Here is a 23,911-nt window from a genome sequence, read left to right on the forward strand (position 1 = left end):
TACCTACCTTACACATTTTAATTTACCGTAGTCTGCAAACCTGTTCAGTTTTTTTTTTTGCCTAAGGCGTCCAGGCCCGAGTCCATAGGGACTTTGACACAACCTTGGAATGTGTACAATTAGCGACAGCACATCACGAGCCTGATGACGCGACACTCCATTATGTTCATTAAAACGCACCATCGCTACATCTAGTTGGACAGTGATGCAAGCATCGAGGGGTCTCAAGTATCATCAACGCCCAATGAAGCTCGATGGGTTAGTGACATGGCCGTGCAGTAGCCAACTACTCGCAGGCACAGGGACACGCTGAGTTAGAATGTATCGAACCATGGCAGTCTGAAGGTGATTTACGTACACATTCCGTCTATCGGATGGATCTCAGTCAAGTTGTCGAATTTTGGAAGTAAACTAGGCAAGACGACATTCACCGTGAAACTCCTCCACAAATACATTTCACTGTAGTTGCCTAGTTCCGCTCACCGCATGTCACTTATGGCTCTCTCAATGGTCAATCAACTCTCTCCACTTCCTTCAAGTCGCCCACATGGAGTCAGTAGTCGCCGTCCACACGAACGAGGGCAGCCCAGAAGCGCAATCTGCTCTGGCCGCGCTCGCAGCCACTCTGAACATCAATGAGAACGCGCTGAAGACGGCTCTCAATGGCGCGTTCGATCTGCTGCCCGCGGCCGCAGGTAATACAATGCTTGCGCTGCAAATGAGCTTTCAACGGCTGTCGTACCACATTGACAGCAAGGCTTTGGTCGAGATTATCATAACATTTCGACGAGCATTCGGCGGCGCTCTGAGTATGGAACGAGGTCAGTGTTACAGAGAGTCCAATATAGTTCCACGCTGACAGAACTTCTCAGTCAAGTATGCGACACCCGCCCGGGCAACTTACAGTCAAGTCCATGGGCCGTATTCAGATCAAAACGTACATATTGGTCCTCCGCGGTACTCTGCCCCAGGTTTTCGATCCGGCGAGCCTGTTGGCCAACACTATAACTTCCCGGTAGCAGCACACTACCAAACTCAGAACTATCCACTGCCGTGGGGCTCAGGCTATAATTATAACGCCCTAAGGAACGCGTCACAGCCAGGTGTGATGTCGACGAACCACATATCTCCTGTCTCCCCAGGTCACCAAGGTCCTATAATGGCTAGTCAGAGGAACGAGGCGCCCTCGGTACTTCCAGTCGGTCCATATTTCGGTCGGTATCAGTGAGTGATACGAGAGTTTGGCCCACTCGTGAAAGACGTAGCGGAAGGCTGGGTTTGATGACACATTTGTGGTATTCTGTACAAACAAGCTAATCGGGTTGCAATGTTTCATGAATTCTTCGCCTTTGGTCGGTAGGCTGCCGAGCTCTTGATTCCTTAGCCATGATATCGACCTTGAATGTGACTTCATTCCAAGGTTACCAGCGTTTAGCATAGCCTACACAATAGTTAGCTTGCTTAAAGGACAAGTGATCAACTTCCATCTACGTGCGGAACAAGCAAACGTACTCGTATTGTTGCATAAAGAAGGAGTATACACGCGTGAGTCGAGGAACAATAAGGTCATGTCGTCTTTGAATAGCTCAGGGATGTTTGACTCAACTTCTCCTGCCTTCACCTGGTATATACACACAGAAGAATGTCGTGCTCACGGTCGGTTCTGCCTTACTTCCCATACCTTCAGTGTTTATAAGTTCTCCTTTTTACCATCGTCTTCCCTCTGAAACGTCAAACTTATAACGAATAATCATCATATACACTATCATGGCCAATAACTCGAACTCCGACAGCCCCAATCACGAAGAACCTTCTGGTGGTGCTGGATATCGCCCCCTGAAATACCTGGACGAATCTCTATTCCCCAACAACGACGGGGACTTTGCACCTTCATTCATGCAGCCACATGGACCAGCCAGTCGCCTACACACTCGACGTAAGCCATTATAACGATACTGTAGTCTTCAATCTAATTTTCATGCGTAGCCCCAGCGGCAAATCCACCCCCATGGGAAGACCCGGCTCAGGCTTGGCGGTACGTGGATGACGACAGGGTATGGACCGGCGAGGCCTTCGTGGTTTCCCGTCGTACTCGGCCTGATACAAAGACAGCCAGAGCCAATCCGCATGCCTCTGGATCTTCAACTGCAGCTGCAGCTCCACAAAACCCTAGGCAAAGCCAAGCACCGAGGGGCCTACATGGTCCTGTTGTCTTTGGCTCCATTGGACAGCCGCAAGCTCCAGTAGATCTTCAGCAGCGTGAGCCAGGCAGTAAGATGACTCAAAACACCTTGGTAGTCTTCCCGCTAAATCATTATTCCGCAGCCTTGTCAACTCCAGTTCCTGGTAGCCGTGATGGTGCCTTGCGAGGTACACCTGTAGCTCCTCGAAAGACCGTGAAAGCCCCATCACCTAGCAGCAATGGTGAATTCGTGTTCACCGACTGGAACGACGAAGCCAAGCGAGAGCTCTTCATGTGGAAAGTAAAGCGCAAGAAGGGCTACCCTTTCTTTTTGCATCTCTTTCCTGGTGAGACTGCGGATTCACTACACGAGGCGTTCAAGTTGTACAAAAATGAAGGAGAGCGTTTGTTGAACGGATAAGGGTGCGCAGGACCGGTGGTGTTTGGATTCAGGTAGGACGTATACGTATTCGTTGGACGGACGGAGGACATTAATGCGATCTGGGATGCTGGCTTCACGTCAGTGAACTTGTTGGATTGAATGGGTAATATAGCGCTGTGCCCCATCAGGCCATAGTATGAGGATACGTCTGAAAGGCGATAATGTTTTGCATATCGTCGCGTCCGAACAGGAAATGGCTCCAAGCCCAAGTCCGCGACGCAGATATGTGTTGAATATTGAACGAGTAGTCGGAATGAATCAACTGAAAAGAATGACGAGTCATCGTGACGTGAGGCGCGTGTTGCGCGGGATTAGTCATCGACATTAGCGCGTCAATCTCGCGTGGCCGCCAGTCGTCATCGTCATTGTCCTCTCACCAAACGCATCTCATCCCATCTCCTTCCGGGCACATTCTCCTCACTTCGCTTCATGCTTTTCGCGAATAACATGCGTTCATCCGTGTTATAGAGGCAGTCACAAGATGGATATGTGGAGCTACTGATCATGTCCGTCCACACGTGGTCTTGCTTTGCTAGACAGACCTCGGGATCCCGCGATGCACGCAGCAATACCGCGAGGCTCTCTGACAACCGAGAAACTCGTACGACAACTAGTTTCTGTTCTGATTCGAAACCCAGCAGTCAACACACCGTACACAAATGTCAGGATCCCATTCAAATCCGGTCTTGGCTTTCATGGCACTACACACAAGACAGCACTTGGAATGCTTAACCATGGGGATAGCTCTTATCTGGCCTTTCAAAGACGGCTTCATCTGAGGCCGAAAATTCCGAAGAGTCGAAGATCATGGCCCTGACGGGAGCTGCGACGCTTGTGCGACATGAAGAACCCCAGCATCCTAGCGAGCGGTCGGCCCCGCCGCGCACTGGCGTTTGACACACTGTTCCGACCACTCTCGATCGCCAAGCTGGCCTGTAAACGTTGTGAAAGCGTTCCATCATGTAATTCCGGCAATGCCAACGACGGGTGGCTGAGGGAAGCAGATGTCACTGAGACTCATGGGATTCAGAAGCATTTATTCGCAGTAGGCCTCAGGAGGTGCACCTGATGAGCTCACTGGTACCATCGCTTTACTTCACAGTCATCTGTTCATCTTGCTGCCGGACAGCTGTTTCTCGTCTACGTCTTCTTTCGATCCGCTAATTAACAAACTCTCTCGATATGAAGCTCTCTCTGGAATTGACTCTCGGTCTACTGGCCGTATCATGCGTCGATGCATTCGTCGTTCCCCCTCGCACGCTATGGGCAGTATGTTGATCCGATGCACCACCTTGGCTACTCAACACGTTATCTCTCTTGTTAAAGCCTGTCACTCACTGCATATGCTGACACTCATGCTAGACCAAAGCAAACCTTGCCTCTCGCTCGTATCGCGCACACCCTGTCAGACGTGACGCAGACTTTCAGAGCTTGGACTCGTTGACCCAAGGAGGAAGTCGCCGCCGCGAGGCTCAAAAGCAAGGTGGCGGAGGTGGTGGTCTCACGATCGGAGGCCTCACTCTAGGCGGCCCAGGCGGTGGTATCACTGGCAACGGTCTCAAGCTCGGCGGAAATCAGCAGGGCAATGGTACTGCGGCAGCCGCAGAGGAGCCCAAGTCTTCAGCAGCAGAGGGCGAGAAGTCCGCCACCGCCGGTGAAAAGCCTGCTGTCGCCGCCGAGCAAGAGTCAGAAGGGGGTGCGGCTGGCGCTGGCGCTGGCGCTGGTACGGAGAACCAGCCCGGACGCGCCGAAGGAGACGCAGCAAGGAAAGAATCTGAACAGGAAGCTCAAGAGGCCGAGGGTGAGAAGTCAAACGGCGTCAAGGCTACTGAAGAGTCCGAGAAGTTCTCTGAGGAATCTGGTATCACCCTCGGCGAGGACGGTGCCGCGGCGAACCTCGGTGGAAACCTGGGCATCACGCAGGGCTCCGACGGCAGCAAGTCAATCGGCGGGTCAAACGGTATCAACATCGCCGCTAATGGGGACGCAACACTAGCAGGTAATGAGTGAGAATTGGCCGCCTGCCAACACAAGGATGTGTCAACCCTTTCTGTTCATTTCCTTTGTATTTCTCACTTGTTTATAAATCTCTGTACAATGATCACATTTCTGCAGCTCACACTTCAAGAAATACCCTAGTTGCTTGCTTGAAAGGGCTGGGCTCTCTCACCAGCGCGAATAGACGGTGTGAGCAAACGGCCATCATCCTGTCGCGTAGCTTGGAAAGCGTCAAAGCTTGTTGCGAACCTCACAGGTTAACCTCTTATAGAGGCCAGCCGTTGTCATTTTGATTTTCCACTTTCTCTTCCGTAGTTCACTGCTCATCGCTCATATCTGCGCCTGGCGTGGCTTCCTCCCTGTCGAGGACGCTCCGCCAAGCATGGACCCTGCTGTGCATATCAGGTAGGTACGACCCAAGCTCGCACCCCATCGCCACAACGCACACACGAGGTGACCATATTCAAAAAAAAATCATGGCTTCCGCGGCTTTCGAGAACGACGATTCCGGCGGCCATCCAGCACGGCAGCAGCAGCCCACAACCCTCTCCAACAGCTCGGTTACCTCGGTAAACAACGGCTCCGACAGCGACGATGAGAAAGATCTCTTCGAACTGAGACTACAGCTGGTTGTTGCAGACCGCAAGAACAGCGATCTAGAGCGCAAGCTTCAGCGCTCACAACATGCAGTCGCCATGGTCAGAGCTTCAAACAGGAATCTACAGCAGACGAATGCGCTCAACGTCGCCGCGGCCTCCGAAGCAGAGGCACTTCGCGCGAAAGTTGAGGCACTCGAGAATTCTGCCGCAGAGAAAGATTCGGAGTTGAAAGCCACGCGACATGATGTGACCGTTGCGGTACAGGATGCGGAGAACACTCACGCCCGGCTGCGTTCGTCCCAGGACCACAACAGTCGACTCGAGCGCAAAGTGCGGTCTCTTGAGAGCGAATTGTCCGAAGCCAACATTCGCTCAAACAAGGCCGCCATGAGCCAAGCGGAGGTCGACGATCTGCGAACCCAGCTCGCCCAGCACTCAAGTCAGAATCGACAATATGCTCAGAGGGTGCAAATGAGCACAACCGATGCAGAGCGCCTGAAGGCACAGATCGACGGTCAGAAGAGAGAGCTAGACGACGTTCAAGCCAAGCTTGCCGCGGCCGAGTCATCGCGAGATTGGTATGTCTTTCAATATCCCCCTTCCCGACTCTCGATAGACCCTGGAGACATTCAGTGTGTTGCCAGCGCTCCTAGGAATCCTGAAACTGCTGCGAATTCCTCCAAGCCTCCCCAAGAGCTGCTAATCGAGTTTCCCTTTACCGAACATGTCGCTAACATGTCTACAGGCACCGTGATGAGCACACTCAGATCTTGGCAGTCCGTAACACAATCAATGCCGGACGTGCGCCCGAGATCGACCGCTTGAAGACCGAGGTCACCAAGCTGAGTAAAGAGGTGAAAGGCAAAAAGGACCAAGTACCTAGGTTGAAGCGCGACATAGCCTACTATATCGCTCACCTCGACCTGGCATATAGAGATGCCCGAGTCTACACCTGCGGTCACAATAATCTTAACAACATCGTCCAAGACACGAACGAGACCCGTCAGTGGGACGAAGCTTCAGTAGCCGAAGAGTTCTTCCGAGATTGGGAGGAGGATGCCGAGTTCGTGGTGGAGTACAACAGCGCTAGACAACACATTCTCAATCATCATCGTGCGCATGAGAGCATGAAGCGCGGTCGGGGAGATGGGTCTGGGTGGATTCGGGACGAATTCCTCCACGTTGATTCCAAACGTAGGGTCAACGTCACCTACAACTGATGTTATGACGGGATGGACGGGGCGGATATACGGGTCTATGATGACTACATAACGAGTACTGCTCGCGGAAGGCATGATGACGATGGAGGCGGGAGGTGTACGGTGTGATGTGTGTGGTTTGTATGAAAGACGCTGATATCGCAAGGATAACGATGCGCTACTCTAACCAGACGTACATGTACATAGAAAAATCTCCAAACGAGCTTGGCTATTGCCTACATCCCTGTGTGTCTCACGGTCTGGAGTGTGGTACCTGGAGTGTGGTACATAGGCATTGCTACATAATGTGAAGGGAGCGAGCGAATGACGTAATGCGCACTAAAATACTGTGCAAACCGCCCTAACACCAATATCCTACAACATCCTCATCCCGTTTGATCTCAACATCAACATTTCATTTTACAGGGATAATAGTTATTCCGACAAATGCCGGCTTTCACGCCAACTCTTTTTCCTGTTTCAGATCAGCTCTGTGCCAATTTAAGCTACGATCATTTCCACCAGCATTTGATCTTGAGTCGTCTTTTGCGATTTTGGGAAGGCGAACACAACGACTATTCGAACACATCCTGAGAAAGAGATTGAAAAGTTCATTGGAGGAACAAAGGGCTCGCTAAGACGGGTTTTAAACGCTGTTTTTCTTTCTGCGCCAACAAACCCGACCTATACACATTATGCAACAACCGCCCTCCAGACGCGGTCGTCCAAACCGGCAACCGCCTTCTTCAGAACCATCAAGAGGTACCCACACGGGCCGCGGTTGCGGCCGCGGCGACTCCAACCCCATCTCAGACCGAGGACGAGGACGAGGAGCATCCAGGGGCAGAGGACAAGGCCGCGGTCGCGGCAGACCCAACTTCAGACCGGACCCCGACGAACCCCCTGTCCCCTCATTCGCATATATCCACCCCGGAACAAGCGTCTCAATCATTCTCAAACAGGATCAACCCACCGGACACCAAGTCCGCGGTATCGTCGCCGACCTGCTAACGCGGGGTGATCATCCGCGAGGTGTGAAAGTGAGGTTACGAGATGGAAGGGTGGGGAGGGTGCAGAAGCTTGTTAGTGAGAGTGAGGGACAGCAGGGTGAGGCTGTTGTTGGGGGCGCTGGGGCGGGGCTGGGTAGGGATGGTGAGGGTGGCGGAGGTATGGGAAGAGCAGGTGGGAGGATGGTTGGAGGCAGGGTGGAGAGAGATATTAGGGATGATGACGAGTATCTTTATGATGAAGGCAGGACTCGGAGACAGCCGGCTGACATGGGGCTTTTTGCTGCGTTGGAAGAGGCGGATCGGAGACACCAGGGTGGAGGTGGGGTGGAGGTGGCGACGTGTCCGGTTTGTGGAGAATTCGAGGGGGATGAGGCGGCGGTTGCGCATCATGTTGAGGAGCATTTTGGGGGATGAGGTACCTGGGAATGGAGGTCTTGATGCGTTCGGCATACAAGTATGCTCTCGTGACACTATCACAATCTCTGAAGAACAATCACCAATACATATAACATATGCAAAGACGTTCCCTTCTTCATCGTTAACTTTTGAAATTTCGTTTCACACTACTTCTTCCAATAAGTCACAAGCGGCATTCATTTCCTCAAGCAGATCTCATGCATAAGATAATAATGAGAGACGCCAGGCAATGCTCAAATCCCTCGAAGGCCAATGTGAAAATCAATGCTTCGCACCCAAATACAGGAGAGCGATCCAAACGACCGTCTATGCATCTACTGCTCGCGCATCTCCTGTATCCAACGCCATGAATGAAATCTGTCGGAAATGTTCTGCCAAGGCTATACACACGAATCAAAGGTCGGATGATGTGTTTAAAACGGAGCGTGGTGGTGGTTGTCGTTACGTGGGTATGATCGGGGCGTTTAGAAGGGGAAACCACCGGGCGGTCCTCCTCTCCGGCCACCGCTGGGCATGCCACCCATGCCGCCAAACGGACTTCCACCGCCGCCGGAGCTGAAGTGGAAACCACCTCCCCCTCCGCGGCCGCCTCCCATACCTCCGCCCATGCCGCCGAACATTTGCATGACTGTGAATTGCGTTAGTCGTGAACTTTCTTTCATAGACATGAGAATACTTACGGATCTCTGGGTCAATGCCGCCACCCATGCCACCCATGCCTCCTCCCATGCCTCCGCCGCCGAACATGTCGTTGGGATCGACAAGATCAGCGCCGGAGTCGTATCTCTCGCGCTTTTGTGGGTCGCTCAGAGTCTCATGTGCTTCTTGAATCTCCTTGAACCTGTCCGCAGCATCCGCGTCGTCTGGGTTCTTGTCGGGGTGGTGGACAATGGCCAGCTTGCGGTATGCCTTCTTGATCTGTGTCTCTGTGGCGTCCTTCTCGATACCGAGAATCTTGTAGTAGTCCTTCCTCTTGCTCTTCTTAAGCTCCATCTCGGCATCGCGGATTTCTTTAGCAATGCCAGGCTCCGATGGGTTCTCTTCCTGGATAGCCTTGAGATCACGTACAGCCTCCTCCCAGTTACCGTTCTCTCCCAGGGCCTTCGCCCGGGTCTTCCGTGCCTTTGTGTAGCTGGGATCGAGCTCGAGGGCCTTCTCGCAGTCTGCAATGGCTTGTTTCCAGCTCTTTTGCCGGCTATGGCACAGGGCTCGGTTCTGTAGGATCTTGGAGTTTGTGCCCTTGTTCGAGGGGTCGACTGCGAGTGCCTGCGTGTAGGTGTCGATGGCTTCTTGGTACCTGCCGGACTTAAAGGCAGCGTTGCCCTCTTGCTTCATGCGGTCCAGCTTTTGCACCATTCGCAGGTACTTGACAGCGGCCTTGAAGTCGGGGTCGCATGCCAGTGCTTGTCTAAAGTGCTGTACAGCCTTGTCGTTCTCGCCCTGGGCGTATAGGATGCGGCCGCGCAGTACGAGGGCGTCAGGGTCCTGGTTGTTGTACCGTAGTAGCGACATGGCTACGTTTTGTGCCTCTCCGAGTGCATTGGCATTGCCCATGCGCAGATGTGCCTCTCCCCGCATGAGCTGCCACTTCCGGGGCTTGTCTACACCAGCGCCAAGACCCTTCTCAGCCTCGTTGAGGGCGTATATGACCATGGAACCCGAGCCCTCGTTCCGTGATGTGTCTTCGGCCATGCGGAGGTGTTTCTGCATTGTCAACGCGGGCTGCTTGTCTTTGGCCGTGGCATTGATGGAGTCGTACACCTGCACAGCCTCGTCCGGCCGGCCCAGGCTAGTATATACTCTGCCTAACCGCAGGAGGATCTTCATGTTGTTGGGGTCCAGCTCGTCGGCCATCTTGCAGTCCTCCATGGCCTCGTAGAACTTGTTGGCGGAGATGTAGGCGGCGGCCCGGTTCGAGTAGTAGGTGGCATTTTTGGGGTCGGCTTCGATCGCTGCGGATTGGTTAGCCAGAAGCTCTCCCGGTGTACTGTAGTGCAAAGCTTCGGCTAGAGCATGGGCAGTGTCACTACGCACCTTTTGAGTATTCCTCGATGGCCCGCGGGTAGTCTTTGATCTTGAAGAACTTGTTGCCGGCCGCCTTGTACTCCTCGGCGTCTATCGTCGGGGGCTCAGCGGGCGGGGTGGCAGCCTCGGGGGTCGCGGCGTAGTTTGCAGTGGGCGGCGGCGGGCTCTTGGTGTAGCGGTGTGGTGGAGGAGCAGGCCCGTCGGGGGCGCCGTTGCCGTTCGTCTTGGGCGTGTCGGCGACGGGGCTCGAGGGGGCGGGCGAGGACGAGTGGTCCCGGTCCACGTCCATTGGCTGGGGCGTGGGCTGGTCCATGGCGGACATCTGCGAGGACAGGCGCTGGCGCTCCTCGGGCGGGAGGTTTAGCGGGTGGGAGTCGCGGTCGTACTTGGACGAGCGCTTGGACGAGTAGGAGCTCGAGCGGCGGCTGGAGGAGCGTTCCCGGTCCTTGACCTTGGAGTGGGTGTGCTTGTCAGGCGAGGCAGGAGGGGTGCCTGAGTTAGCCTGGGGGGAGGGTCGGGGGGCAAGGTTGGGGATATCTCTGGTCTTGGACGACTTCTTTGAGGATGCGAAGAAGGAGGGAAGAACCATGGGGGCGAGCTGCGGAAGGATAGCGGCCTGGACGGTGTCACTAGAAAATTAGTCTGGCTGCAGCGACTGTTGGTTGAGATCCAGGGCGGATAAAAATTAAGCTGGGATTTTGGTCCTAAAAACGTTGCTAGAATGTTCCATATCAGCGAGGTTAAGCCCGCTAGCACTTCTGCCACAGAGTCAAGCCGCAGCGGACGTGCATCGGAAGGCTGGGCTGATAGTCGCCTACCACGCCAATCGCCCTGCATGCGGCACCGACTTACTGCCCGTTGGCACGTCGCGGAAGCGGTAAACGCTCTGCAATTACCTTTCTCTCACTCTCGACACACGACTATACGCTGTGGGACTCCAGGACTACCTCGAGTGGGGCATCCGACTCGCCCAATCCGCGGAGAGAGGCTGGGACGCGCAGTATCAACAGACGACAACAATACCTTGCATAGGGGATGCGATAGTCTGTCCACTACCAACGCTCATCGTCCTTTTTATCGTCGATGCGCTGGCCTCTCAACCACCAGCCTGCTTCTTTGTGTGCCAATGTAAAACGCTCTCTGTTTGCAGGTGCATGCACACACTCGGCCATGGCAACAACAACACCGAGAAGATGACTTGAGGTAGACAAGCGCTTATACGATGACTCGCCGTTGCGGAGAGACGTTCAAAGGCAGCAAGACCGACAATGATCCCCCGAACAGGAAATTGGCGTGGCTGTGGTTTGTCACAGGGTGTCTGTCAACGATCTGATGCAGAGGATGCTTTCCATTTAGTCGACTGTTCATGTTCTCGGTTCCCATTGACACGACTGTATCCGGACTACCTAGGTATTTCAGCTCAGCGTGCCCTCACGTGCGTCACCAGCTGACTACACACCATCTCACCATGCACTAGCTCAGTAGCTGTCAGGCTCCCACGGAACTCGTTACCTGGTTCCACAAAGTCACAGCACATGCCACATAGATATCCGTAGAGCATCCGATCTCATACCATATAGTAACCCTGCCCAAGTGTTTACCCGGCTGTGCCCCTCGTCTTCGTCATCCCGCCCACCTGACGCGCACGTGCCATCAGGGACCGCGCCGTCACCTCCAGGTCCAAAGCTTCACTCCACATCCCAAGATAGCAATCGCGCTTGGGCGCAACAGCGGGAGCCACAACCATCGGCCCCTCAAACGCTTCACCGCTAGCTCCCCGCCACCTTTCTCCCCTTGCACCCGCGCCAACAGCACGTATGACCGGCGGCGACCAACAACGAGTGGCCACCTCTGACTACCGCTCTGATTACCGCCACGGTCTCGACACAACTCCCACGCAGCAGCAGCCCTCGATTCACGCGTCGGATCGCCTGTCCATCAATATGGGCCTCACGTACAACATCTACCTCAACTCGACCACGTCGCGCATCTACGGCTGCAAGAACTGCAAGACGCATCTCTCCAACCACGACGACATACTCAGCAGGGTGAGCGCATATTGAACTCCCACATGTAGTCATATCGCTAACCGTCATGAGAACTTCCGCGGTCAACACGGCAAGGCGTACCTCTTCGATACCGTTGTCAATATCACCGAATCGGACCCCAACGAGCGCAACATGACCACGGGACGTCACATAGTACGCGACATCCACTGCCGCCAGTGCAAGGAGACCGTCGGCTGGAAATACGATAAGGCGTATGAAGCCAGTGAAAAGTACAAGGAGGGCAAGTTCATCTTGGAGGAAGAGCTTCTGTGCACCGTCACCTGAAGACGGAACTCTACTACGCAGCATCGACGTCATATTGAAAGGGCATTTGCTGGGAGTTTTGGATTGGATACTGCGATACGGCTTGTTTACCCGGATGGTGTTTACACGCTTGGATTTTGGTGAGCTTTGGACAAGGCGTTCATGTGGATTCACATGGTATGTTGCACTCTATAGCGTTGTTGCAATTTCCTATCGATATACTGAAGTACTGGTGCGGAAGGAGGCGGAGAGCTACGTCGAGCTTCAAGCTCGTCCGAGTCCGTCGCGAACCGGGGCACCCGACAGCAACCCAAGACGCGGGTCGAAACATTCCTTGATCAACCTCTCAGGATTCGCGTACTATCTTAGCGATTTTTATCTAAGCTACTATACACGCCTGCAGCCAATGTGCTCTCACTGCCCATCCTCTCTACCCCGCAGTCGAACCTCGGCGGGGTAGGAGCTACCACACCACATCATCACCGAGGAGCATTTCGCGCCTCCGATGTCGTCAGGGCGTGCGCCCTGTACTTAGTCCACAAGCTCCACTTGGTTGCATGCAGTTTTTTGAATTACATCTGCTTTCCTCCTGAATCTCTTGATCACAAACTTTTCTTTTGACTTTCAATAACGATAATTACTTCTGACAACATACCAAGAGGCACGACATGAAAGCAGTCGTATTCAAGGGACCGGGGAAGGTGGTGATTGAAGACAGACCAATTCCGAAGATTCAAGATGCAGGAGATGTTATCGTAAAGGTTGAAAAGGCACGTATGCTGATCAATACCATCACCTCCCACTAATTCTTATTCTTCACAGACGGCATTATGCGGCAGGTACTGAAAGTCACCACCTATAACAAGAGCATCTCTGACATATAGTCCAAGCGAATTACACGTCTTCCGAGGTCACCAGCCATCTGCTACCGACTTTGTGATGGGCCATGAGTTTACCGGTCACGTTCACGAAGTAGGCTCATCGGTAAAGACCTTGAAAGTTGGCGACCATGTCGTCTCTCCCTTCACAACATGCTGTGGCGAGTGTTTTTACTGCACCCACGGCTTCTCCTCGCGATGCGTAAAATGTCAGCTTTTTGGATGCCCTGCCCTAGACGGTGGCCAGGCAGAATACGTCCGGATTCCCCTCGCAGACTCCACAGCCGTCAAAGCACCACCTGGCATCAAAGACGAGGCACTGGTTCTTATGGCAGACATCTTTCCAACAGGCATGTTTGCAGCCAAGAACGGCTTCCAATATTCCACTCCCGAGGAAATCAAGGACAGTGTCGTTGTGCTTATTGGCTGTGGTCCTGTAGCTCTCTGCGCGCTCTGCAACATCACCGACTACAAGCCAAAGCACATTCTCGCTGTTGACTCAGTACCTTCGCGCCTCGAACTTGCCAAGTCACTGGGTGCGGAACCCTGGAACTTCCAGACTGATCGCGAGGGTCTCGATAAGCGCGTCAAGGAGCTCACAGACGGCCGTGGAGCAGACATTGTCATCGAAGTGGTCGGTCTGTCTCCTGCGCTTCGAATGGGATACGAGTTGATCCGACCCTGGGGCGTCATCAGCTCGGTCGGAGTCCACAACGGCGAGATACCCTGGTCTGGAAATGAGGCGTATGGAAAGAACGTCAGAGTTCAGATGGGAAGGTGCCCTGTGAGAAGTGTTTTTGAAGAAGCACTTGACAGCTTGAAGAGGCATCAGGATAAGCTTGGGTGAGTTTGATGATAATGCAGGAGTGTAAGTCGCTGACTAACATGTGACAGCTTTATGGCTGATAAAGTCATGCCGTTGAGCGACGCCATTGAGGGCTACGAGTTGTTCGACAAGATGAAGGTGCAGAAGGTCGTTTTCGAGGCGCAAAAGTAGGGCGCATGCAGGTTGACTGCATTGAGTGGTGTTGAGGCGGTGTGAGGCTATGATACGGCGTTTGAGAGAGTGGATAAAGCACGAGCTGGCGTTGGTTGATGTGTGAGCGCGCATTGGGTGGTGTTGGGAGGCCGCTGCATACGTAGGCGTGGTGAAGGCCTAGTCTCAATCGAACAATGGAAGGCAGAAAACCCGCGCATCCCAGCCAATCATCGAATTCAGCGGCACGATACATTCACATTCTAGTCGTGGCTAGCCAGTACCCTGAAAATGCTGGATTTAGCTGCATCCTCGCGGGGCCTTGGCCGTTTTCAGGGCTCGTGCACGCGGGGTCTATTCTGTTCTGTGTTCGGTGATGGGGCGCGCGAGAGTTGCGAACAGCTTGATGCATTCACGCCGGCATGCAGGCCATGCATGGTGATTGCTCCCGTAGATTCAGTGCCGCCTGCTGCACGAGGACAGCGATTGCGCCGAATCCCCTGCAGTGCCTCCCAGCACCTGCAATGTCTGTGAATAGGGCAAGGCTCGTCCGTCTCGCTAAGGAAAGCTACATCCTGCCGCCCTAATATTGCGCAGACCCAGGGCTTCGTCTCCCCTCCGTCACCTTACCTCCACTCTATCTGCACGCTCCAGAGAGGTTCCGCCAACACGCCTCTTCTCTTCTCCCACGCGTCCCCCAATCCTCCTCTCCGCTCCCTCCCACCTACCCTTGCGCCCTCCCCCTCTTACCTATCTGTCCGCTATCCCGCACCGACCACCTCCCCCGCCACTTCCGTAGTCGCCAGTGAGTAGCTTCCATGCACACTCCCAAACACGAGCCTTTGACACAATTGCTGATACGTAGCACCATAGCCTCGACATATTCGACTCGTCCTCTCCTACCCCTCCGCCGCAGCACACCCAGCTCTCCTCTCTGTCTCCGCGACCCACCTTCTTCTCTTGTAAGTATCGCGATAGTGCGCGCGTCGCAAAACTACGTCACTGACCGCAGCTGCAGCCCATCCCTAGGCCATCCCCACAACATGTCCTCAGAAGAGCCCCAACCCGGCCCCGGTCAGGATGCTAGCCGCGTCGCCGACCAGCTGGACCGCCTCAACATGGACGGCGAGGGCGAAGTAGTCCCGCGCACCGAAGAGGAATACGCAGAGTCGCAGCTTACCCTCCGAGCCATTGTTTCGTCCAAGGAGGCCGGAGTCATCATAGGCAAGGCGGGCAAGAACGTCGCTGACCTGCGCGACGAGACTGGCGTGCGCGCCGGTGTCAGCAAGGTCGTCCAAGGTGTCCACGACCGCGTCCTCTCTGTCACCGGTAGTCTCTCTGGCATCTCCAAGGCGTATGGCCTAGTCGCCAAAGGCCTGCTCGAGGGCGCCCCTGCTATGGGCATGGGCGGCGTTATCCGCACCGACGGCACTCATCGTACGTACAATTGCGACACCCCGGCGCTTCCTAGCGACATGGCTGCGTACAAGCGCTGATACCAAGCTAATTTCTGTAGCCATCCGCCTGCTCATCTCGCACAACCAAATGGGCACCATCATTGGTCGCCAGGGCCTGAAGATCAAGCAGATCCAGGATGCCTCCGGCGTACGCATGGTCGCACAGAAGGAGATGCTCCCCCAGTCCACCGAGCGCATCGTCGAAGTCCAGGGCTCGCCCGGCGGTATCGAGAAGGCTATCTGGGAGATTGGCAAGTGCCTCATCGACGACCACGAGCGCGGCTACGGCACTGTCCTCTACAACCCCGCCGTCAGGGTTCAGCCTGGTGCTGGTCCGGTCCCTCTGTCCAACGGCGGTGGCGCACCCGCCGGTGGTATGGGCGGACGCTCGTACAACCGCACTGGTCACGGCGCTGACTTCAGTGACTCGCCTCCTGCCTTTTCTCGACGATCTGGCTCCGATGCCGCCAGCAGGCCCCCGCCCCCAACGCACACCGAGGATGGCGAAGAGATGCAGACCCAGAACATCAGCATCCCGTCTGACATGGTCGGCTGTATCATCGGACGCGGCGGTAGCAAGATCAGCGAGATCCGCAAGACGTCCAACGCCCGCATCTCCATCGCCAAGGCACCTCATGATGACACCGGCGAGCGCATGTTCACCATCACTGGTAGTGCCAGTGCCAATGAGAAGGCTCTCTATCTGCTGTACGAGAACTTGGAGGCCGAGAAGATGCGCCGCAGCCAGGCCCAGGAGTAGACCGTTCTCTAGCGCATCTGCTACCCAACGTCGGCGCCGTTGGGTATTGCCAACCCTCTTGGGAGGTGCAAGATAGCTTGAGGCCGTGCAGGCCTCGCTACCAGTCGCCAGCTCTTCACGTCCGTCGCCATCTGCATTCATGTCTCCCGAAACGGAGACCACGAAAACCGACAACAAAAGCATGGAATTGCTGAATTTCTTACTTGCTGTTACTGATGGATACCACGGATTGTCTGGAGCATTATTTACTTTTCTTACTATTGTCGAGAGAGAACTGAGTGCACGCTGAGCGGCTCACGAATGTCATGACGTTATGGCCTTTGATATCCGGATAGTACATCTGCTCAAGGGTAGCAGCTCTGACATCCATCTTTGGGTTTTCTTGGCGAAGAAGAGTTGGGAAGAAGTGAGAAGCTTCTCACCACGTCCCGAGCTCTACTCCGACACTCCGATGTACCTTCCTAATCACTCCCTCACTCCTTACCCGAAACCTTTCCCTCTCCCTTGCTCCCCTACCGACACTCCGATACAAACAAACAATATCTACTACCAATATTTAGAATTCTATGATGATAGTGTCTAGACTGCGAACTACTCGTAACGTGATGTGGTACTTGCGAACGTTTGATGATGGTGCTGCCCAAGGGGAAATGAGTGCAGCATTGCACGTGCAGAACGAGGCTGCCCAGATGTTCCGAACCGTTGGACCCTCCAATCGGGAATACGTCATTAGTGTCACGCTCGGACGCTGAGCACCTGAGCACCTGAGCACGATGTCTTCGCCACAACAACTGAGCTTTCCACAGAGGGTTCAGCAGTGAGAGGAAGGCGTTCCGTCAAAGGAGTCCTTGGAGGAGCACAAGCCCGAACGGCAAACGCTGCAGGCGCGGGATGCTCGCCCACGGTGAGGTTCGGCAGGCAGGCCTCGTGTGCCTCGCTAATCCTTCCAGGATCGCCCAGACGCCAGACGCGGGCAGGCGGTAGACTAGGGCAGAGACAGATTTGGCACCCCGACTGATTTCCGAAGGCTGGGTAGTAGCTGTTTCTTTTCAGGAGCTAGCTCTTCTAGGAAGGGGTGCATGATGGTTAAAGATGATTTCTTGACCGCATGTTCCCTCTCTGCCTCGCTTCTGCTCCTCCACAATATTCCTTACTCCATCCACATCTTCCCTACCAGACGACACCATACGGATTCACGGCTTGAAGCCTACGAGACTTGACACCGCCTACAAAGCACACACCACTCTCAACTGAGCACCACGACTATCATGGCGCCCATCCAAACGCAGACAATTACCCCTCACCAATTCAGCAACCCAGTCACTGTCATTCGAGCATCAGGACGCATATCGAAGCCACCAGCGCGATCAACGCGTACGCAAACCAAGGCACTGTTGTCTCATTCGCCACAAATACCTACTGCCCACCCAGACATCGACATCAGTCTGCTCCGTAACAAGTTGCTTCTTCAGTGCCGCCAGTACATCCCTTCAGAGCTTCTCCACGAAGCACTGGCAGACGGCATCTACTCACGCGCAACACACTGGATCACGCCCTCCTCCAACGCTGCGTCAAAGTTCGGCAAGCGGAAGCGCTACTACGTCTTGCATAGCGCGAACTTCACGTTTCAGTCCATGGGCAGCGCATGGGAAGCGCGGATTCTATCTAGAGGCAGCCAGCCTATCGATGCAGGAAACGGAGTAGTCGTCTTCGTCAAGGAGAGGAAAGAATGGGACGCATTCATGGCGGGGTACAGAAGGCAAGGAAAGCGAGCGGGGCAGCTGATGAGGCTCAAGCAAAAGGATACGGAGCGAGGGTGGAGAGATGCGTGGAAGAGGAAGTGCGGGATGGAAGAGGGTGGCGGCAAGGAAGTCAACGCTGGGCCAATGTGGGTGCTGGTCAAGAGCGCTGTTTCGAAGATTGTCAGAGGTGAGGCGTGAGCTTGCATTCTGGGCCCCGGAACAGAGTGGGGGCTGCATCTGCTGGCGTTTGGCCTTGGATCTTCTTTTTTAGCGAGCATATTTTCACGACCTTATGAACGGCTGGAGCGGTAAGCGCGGAGAACGCTTTGATGCCTTTTCCAGACTATGCGTAGACACCTTCTCCCACAATAAATGACACAACCCCATGAAAACTCAGTCGGCAGGTTCGCGCCCTTTGCATCATGTGTGTGCTCCTCCAGCTCGCAGTGAAGCGGCGCTCGCTCCACACACTAGCGAGTGGGTGGCGCGCCCCGGTCGAGTCGATCCCTGAGGCTCAAACACGGCCCGTGCTCGGTTAACTCCGTCTTAGCCCCGGTCAATTGATGCCACGGTTGAAGCTTAGGAACTGCCTATGGCGCAGGTGTAATCTAAACCTAAAGCCAGGTGTACACTTTCCACTGACCCACCGTCGCTCAAGAAACATTGTTTCTCTGTATTCCTCGCGTACCCCCATCGCGCAGTCCACTCCTTTACACACAGCGCGACACGCCCCAACACGAACGCGGCGCGCGCCTTCCTCAATCAACTTCCACGACGTCACTAGCGATACCCACGATACAGCACGCACAATGGAAGCCTCTCGGCGCAAGGTCAATGAGACGAATGGAAACGCGAAGGGAGATGCGCAGCACCAATTGGATGGCGTCCATCAATTGGACGGTGCGGTGCATTCGATCGAGCAGAAGCTGGAGGAGCAAGCAGAGCTCCATGCGCGGAACCCTCAGGAGCAGAAGGAAGCAGGGCTGTTCCAGTTGGTAATCTGTGTCGCTGGTATATATGGAAGTTTGTAAGTCACCCTAGAGCCTACGTTGACGTTACGTCGCCTACTTTGTACGTTTTTACGTCAATGTAGGCTGCAGACCTGTTCAGCTTTTTTCGTGTATGAGGTCGCAATGTACAATATTACGTTAGACGGGAACATAGCTAACAAATGATAGCATGACCTGGGCATGGATCCAAGAGCGATTAACAACCACCACCCACGGCCCCAGCAACCAGCGCTTCACGTACTCCATCTTCCTCAACACCGTCCAATCCGCCTTCGCTGCCATCACCGGCCTCCTCTACCTCAACCTGTCCGCGAAGAAAGACCCCAAGACCGGCGTGCGCAAGGTGCTACCCATCTTCCCCTCGAAGGACATCCTTATGCCGCTCCTCGGAATCGCCGTCACATCATCGCTCGCGTCCCCCTTCGGATACGCAAGTCTCAAGCACATTGACTACGTCACCTTCATCCTAGCCAAGAGCTGCAAACTGCTCCCGGTCATGTTCCTCCACATTTCGCTCTTCCAGAAGCGATACCCAATGTACAAGTACGCCGTCGTCGGTTTCGTAACCCTCGGTGTCGCGGTCTTTACACTACACAGCCCGTCCACGGCGAAGAAGGCCGCGAAGAAGGGTGTCAGCGCTGACGCCTCGCAAACTATTGGTCTAATTCTGCTCGGGGTGAATCTTCTCTTCGACGGCCTTACGAACACGGTTCAAGATCACATTTTCAGCAGTTTCAAAGGTTTCACCGGACCCCAGATGATGTGCGCCCAGAACATCATGTCAACAGCACTGACAGTATCCTACCTCCTCATCACACCTCTCCTTGCCTCCACGCCCCTCGCTGGCTGGATTGGCCTTGACCCACACTCCTCATCCGGTGAACTATCCGATGCGCTCTCGTTCATAACCACATACCCCGCTGTCGGCTGGGACGTCCTCATGTTCTCTGCCTGTGGCGCTATAGGCCAGGTCTTCATCTTCCACACCCTAGCCCACTTCAGCTCATTGCTGCTTGTTACAGTAACAGTTACGAGGAAGATGCTGACCATGGTTTGGAGTGTGTGGTGGTTCGGTCATGAGATTACCGGCATGCAGTGGCTAGGTGTTGGACTGGTGTTTGGCGGTATTGGTGCGGAAGCGGCGGTGGGGAGGAGGGAGAAGGCAAAGAAGGCTGCGGCTAAGAAGTTGGAGGAGGAGAAGAGGAAACGATAGATTCTGTGAGTATACGTTCGAGTTTTTTGAGAGTACTAAAGGATGTTTCGGTGCGGTCCTGTGTCTGTAGATCAAAAGACCGATAGAACATTCTTGTACAGTAGATATAGAACACGATTCTTCTTCAACGAGCTTTAGACCCTGAGCTCGATCTAGGGTGGGTGACCTTTAGTCAGCTGTGTTGTCAACGCAATCAAACCGCACCACCCCCACTACACACTCTTTAGCCTGCAATTCTACCAGAAAGCAACATCAACACACTACTTCTGACTTGACTGCCAGGATGGATCCAACAGAACCGCTACTGGCAGGTTCATACGAAGCGCCGCAGTCCCGCCATTATCAACAATGCGGCGAGAGTGTAGCAGAGCACACTCTCGGCGGCTGCAGTATCCAGAGAGCAATGACTATCAAGAAGGAAATCGCCAACGTTTTCGTACGCATGTTCTTCGTCATCGCCATGCTCACCACTATCTGGGCGTTACCATACAGTACGGACAGCGATCAAACAGTAAGTAACAGACTCTTCAGGGCCTCAAATATCTAGAACGCACACTGAAATTTTCGTGAACAGCCTGTCAGTCCGCCCACTGAGAAGACATTGCTCCTATACCTCTGCATAGGTCTTGCTCTCGGTTTTTGCACTACCTTCTGGATCGCCTACCTTGTTCTCGTTGCGCGCGACAGGAGCGTGACCGCTTGCGCAACACATCGCTGCTTCGTGGTTATAGTTTCGATCATGGGGAAAGTGGGATGCGCTTCGGCTTGCCTGGGAGGATTTTGGTATCACCGAGCTCTGCACGAAGATTCATGGGTGCCTTTTCTGCTCTGGATCTACTCGGCAGGGCAAGCTTGGTGGGATTTCATGGTCGTGGCAAAGTTTGGGGAATTCATGATGGAAGCCTACCTTCGCGAGCCTGGTTGGAACCCATTTGATAGCCTGATCTATGGGGTATAGGATACGTACGGCGGTTGAGTACGTGCAGGGAATTTCGAGGTGGCACAGGCAGGCTGAGCTTTGGTCTCTTGTACCACCACGCCTTATTTACCCCACTTTCTCTTCGAGAGCTCCAACACAAACTGGACACTCTCTCTATTAGCAGCAAGTATCAAAGACATACGCAGTACACAATACAAAACATGTCACAATAACCTCTCCTGCCTTCCTACGGGGCAGCCACCCAGCGCCCCCGCTCAAGCGAATACCGTCTTGTTGCAAAGCACACCAATGCCGCTCGCGCGCTGATGAATGCTCTCTTCGTGTTTGTCTCCTGTGTCAGCGCTATCTTTGCGACCATCTGGGCAAGTCGAAGCAGTGGTACAAAAGCGGATCCTGTAAGTAATCAACCAGATTTGATAGTCCTCTATTGACGTCTCACGCAGCCTCACACCCCACATCCCGGCACTGCGCCCCTCCTTCCGTATTTCGCATCCATCTCTCTCGTAGTATCAACGTGCTTCTGGGTCGCCTATCTCGTGTTCATCGCGCATGACAAAGAAAGCGGCTCGGTTCTCAAGCGCAAGATCACTATCGGTGTTGCGATTGCTGGGAAGGCGGTGCTGGCAGCGGCTCATGTGGCGATCTGGCAGGCATACAAGATGTGGTGTGAAGGGCTTGAGACACCGAATTGGGCAGTAGTGTTCATGGCGGCGCAGGCTTGGTTCGATGTGGTGTTCGTGGGGATTCACGGGTGGGTGATGTGAACGCTTATGGTGACAAGAAGGGTCATGTTGCGATGAAGGCGTCGATGCAACAGCTTGGTGTGATTCAGCTCAGTTGTCTGGAGATCAACGCCCTTCCAAGCTTATTGGGATTACGGAAGTCACACGTCCAGTTGGGTTAGCAGCTCGCGCCAGAATCTTAGCGATCGTGGAATTGGAAGCTACGTGCCAGCATCCATCTCTCCCACCCCCGGCGACATCACCTCCTGATAATAAGAGACTACCTCAGATATGTGTACCTGCTGACTACAGCTCTGTAAAACGTTTCAATTGAGGCAGCGACACAGGATTGTTCTCCCCTGGCGTCCTAATTTCCGTCACCAGCACTGTTACCTGCGTCATCGTCGGATTCTTTCACTTCCCTTTTCTTCGCAATAAGAAACGCGATCTCGATCTGCATATCCGGTTCCGAAAAGCTCCTCACGGCTTCTCGAAACTCTGCGAAGTTCTCTCGAGCAATATCCTTGAAAGTCTTGTTGACGCCCTCGTACAGCTGTATCAGGTCCTTGTCATCTGCTTCCTTCCAATATTTGCTGCATGTTCGTTGCATATTGCTCCACTTATTGCCAAACCTTTTGCTGTTCTGATTCTTAAAGAAGAGACGCAAGTCACCGGTCACAACATCGCTGTGCCGCATCATCATGTGCCGCATGATACAGAGTAGCGCATAGAGGTCGCGGACATCGAACGACTCATTCTTCGGCCTCGCTGTCTGTGAGCCACCTTTGCAAAGAGATACCGGCCAACCTATCTCACTCAAATCCGTATGTAACCCATCTCTCTCGAGTTGATCAAGGTCTAACGAGTCGAGCGCTCTGTTGCGTCGTGCGACTAGATCTCGGATTTCCTCGACGTCGTCTAGCGCTTGGTCGCCAGGTAGTTGTGGGCCTGGTGCGGGAACGTCTGCACTAGATGATGCGGAGGCCATTATAGGTATTAGTTAGGAATTACACAAGGGTTGGCTTCAGCGCTATATATGACTCTCTGTTTGCTGACATGCAAACTTGATGCGAAATCAGTCAGTAGGACGGGGTCATGCTTGCCACGACGTATCATTGCGACCCAAGATATTACGTTGACGTAGGACTCATATTGGTGTTTACCTAGGTACTCTTTCGTTTGTAGGGGGGCACGTGGTATTGAGATCGTACCGGCACTTCCTGTGACCCTCAACAGAAGGTGCGATCCTCGGCGAAGGGTCATAACGACAGTATCTTGCCAATTCAGCTAATTCAGTGTGTATACAGCGAAACTATACACATATTCTAAACCCCCCTCTCATTCCGTTGTCAGAAAATTATACTGGTCACGACACTGACTGACTCGCATACCAATGAAAACGTACTCTGCTATCTTGTTCATTCCCAGCAGTTTCTCGTCCCCTAGCCTCACGAGCAGGTCATTGTCCACATCTTGCCAAGTCGATGTAGGACCATCTCCGCAGCCCTCGATTGAGTCAAGAGACTGCCAGACTGTTGGCCAACCGTATTGTTGAAACAGCCCGCGTATCTGGCTCTGAACTTCCTCTGATACAGGCAGCTTGGAGAGGACAAAATCTTTGTACTGTTTCAGTAATTGTGTTGCAGATGCTTCAGAATCATTCAATGAGTCAGCTGACCAGCATTAAGCAGAATAGCGAGGGGTATTTACCTGCACCCTGATCTCCCTGTCCGGCCCTAGCTTCAACCTCAGCATGTAAAATAGCCGCGGGCAGTCGCTTGGAGACTTCTGAATCGGCATATGCTTTGGCCTCTGCGAATTTAGGATCGCCTTTAAACTTTCCTACACGTCCAGCAGCAATGTTTTCCGTAGCGACCTTGTCCTCAAGTCCGTTGTAGATGGCCTCAGCTACAGAATCGCTGATTATCTTGCTTGTGTTGATGAATTTTCGGTCGGGTGAAGACATGATGAATCGACTAAGAGTAATTGACAACTGAGTCAGTACCGCAGGCTCGTTGAGTTCCTTTTC

At 53.8% G+C, this 23,911-nt stretch overlaps 10 protein-coding genes across 10 annotated transcripts; 8 read left to right on the forward strand and 2 right to left on the reverse strand.

The window, feature by feature from the left end:
• Positions 1–547: 547 nt before the first annotated feature.
• On the forward strand, positions 548–1,019 carry J4E86_001885 (uncharacterized protein; the record flags this gene model as incomplete). The annotated part of the gene is made up of 2 exons (XM_051442448.1): positions 548–821; positions 907–1,019. 2 exons carry the CDS (start codon positions 548–550, stop codon positions 1,017–1,019), a joined length of 387 nt encoding a protein of 128 aa, XP_051306036.1.
• Positions 1,020–3,806: 2,787 nt separating this feature from the next.
• Positions 3,807–4,634, forward strand: J4E86_001886 (uncharacterized protein; the record flags this gene model as incomplete). The annotated part of the gene is made up of 2 exons (XM_051442449.1): positions 3,807–3,893; positions 3,987–4,634. 2 exons carry the CDS (start codon positions 3,807–3,809, stop codon positions 4,632–4,634), a joined length of 735 nt encoding a protein of 244 aa, XP_051306037.1.
• A 464-nt stretch (positions 4,635–5,098) lies between these two features.
• On the forward strand, positions 5,099–6,441 carry J4E86_001887 (uncharacterized protein; the record flags this gene model as incomplete). Its single annotated transcript, XM_051442450.1, has 2 exons — positions 5,099–5,799; positions 5,967–6,441. 2 exons carry the CDS (start codon positions 5,099–5,101, stop codon positions 6,439–6,441), a joined length of 1,176 nt encoding a protein of 391 aa, XP_051306038.1.
• Positions 6,442–8,311: 1,870 nt separating this feature from the next.
• On the reverse strand, positions 8,312–10,461 carry J4E86_001888 (uncharacterized protein; the record flags this gene model as incomplete). Its single annotated transcript, XM_051442451.1, has 3 exons — positions 8,312–8,475; positions 8,528–9,799; positions 9,882–10,461. 3 exons carry the CDS (start codon positions 10,459–10,461, stop codon positions 8,312–8,314), a joined length of 2,016 nt encoding a protein of 671 aa, XP_051306039.1.
• Positions 10,462–11,689: 1,228 nt separating this feature from the next.
• On the forward strand, positions 11,690–12,205 carry J4E86_001889 (uncharacterized protein; the record flags this gene model as incomplete). Its single annotated transcript, XM_051442452.1, has 2 exons — positions 11,690–11,920; positions 11,972–12,205. 2 exons carry the CDS (start codon positions 11,690–11,692, stop codon positions 12,203–12,205), a joined length of 465 nt encoding a protein of 154 aa, XP_051306040.1.
• Positions 12,206–12,852: 647 nt separating this feature from the next.
• Positions 12,853–14,059, forward strand: J4E86_001890 (uncharacterized protein; the record flags this gene model as incomplete). Its single annotated transcript, XM_051442453.1, has 3 exons — positions 12,853–12,958; positions 13,299–13,905; positions 13,957–14,059. 3 exons carry the CDS (start codon positions 12,853–12,855, stop codon positions 14,057–14,059), a joined length of 816 nt encoding a protein of 271 aa, XP_051306041.1.
• A 1,022-nt stretch (positions 14,060–15,081) lies between these two features.
• On the forward strand, positions 15,082–16,255 carry J4E86_001891 (uncharacterized protein; the record flags this gene model as incomplete). Its single annotated transcript, XM_051442454.1, has 2 exons — positions 15,082–15,475; positions 15,555–16,255. 2 exons carry the CDS (start codon positions 15,082–15,084, stop codon positions 16,253–16,255), a joined length of 1,095 nt encoding a protein of 364 aa, XP_051306042.1.
• A 1,268-nt stretch (positions 16,256–17,523) lies between these two features.
• On the forward strand, positions 17,524–18,195 carry J4E86_001892 (uncharacterized protein; the record flags this gene model as incomplete). Its single annotated transcript, XM_051442455.1, has 1 exon — positions 17,524–18,195. One exon carries the CDS (start codon positions 17,524–17,526, stop codon positions 18,193–18,195), a length of 672 nt encoding a protein of 223 aa, XP_051306043.1.
• Positions 18,196–18,806: 611 nt separating this feature from the next.
• Positions 18,807–20,220, forward strand: J4E86_001893 (uncharacterized protein; the record flags this gene model as incomplete). Its single annotated transcript, XM_051442456.1, has 2 exons — positions 18,807–19,024; positions 19,176–20,220. The coding sequence occupies 2 exons, from the start codon at positions 18,807–18,809 to the stop codon at positions 20,218–20,220; spliced, it is 1,263 nt and encodes a 420-aa protein (XP_051306044.1).
• A 2,029-nt stretch (positions 20,221–22,249) lies between these two features.
• On the reverse strand, positions 22,250–23,848 carry J4E86_001894 (uncharacterized protein; the record flags this gene model as incomplete). The annotated part of the gene is made up of 3 exons (XM_051442457.1): positions 22,250–22,850; positions 23,288–23,498; positions 23,593–23,848. 3 exons carry the CDS (start codon positions 23,846–23,848, stop codon positions 22,250–22,252), a joined length of 1,068 nt encoding a protein of 355 aa, XP_051306045.1.
• Between the last annotated feature and the right edge of the window lie 63 nt (positions 23,849–23,911).

The sequence above is a fragment of the Alternaria arbusti genome (assembly GCF_024043155.1).
Source record: "Alternaria arbusti strain BMP 1465 chromosome Unknown scaffold_2, whole genome shotgun sequence".
Classification (NCBI taxonomy): Eukaryota; Fungi; Ascomycota; class Dothideomycetes; order Pleosporales; family Pleosporaceae; genus Alternaria; species Alternaria arbusti.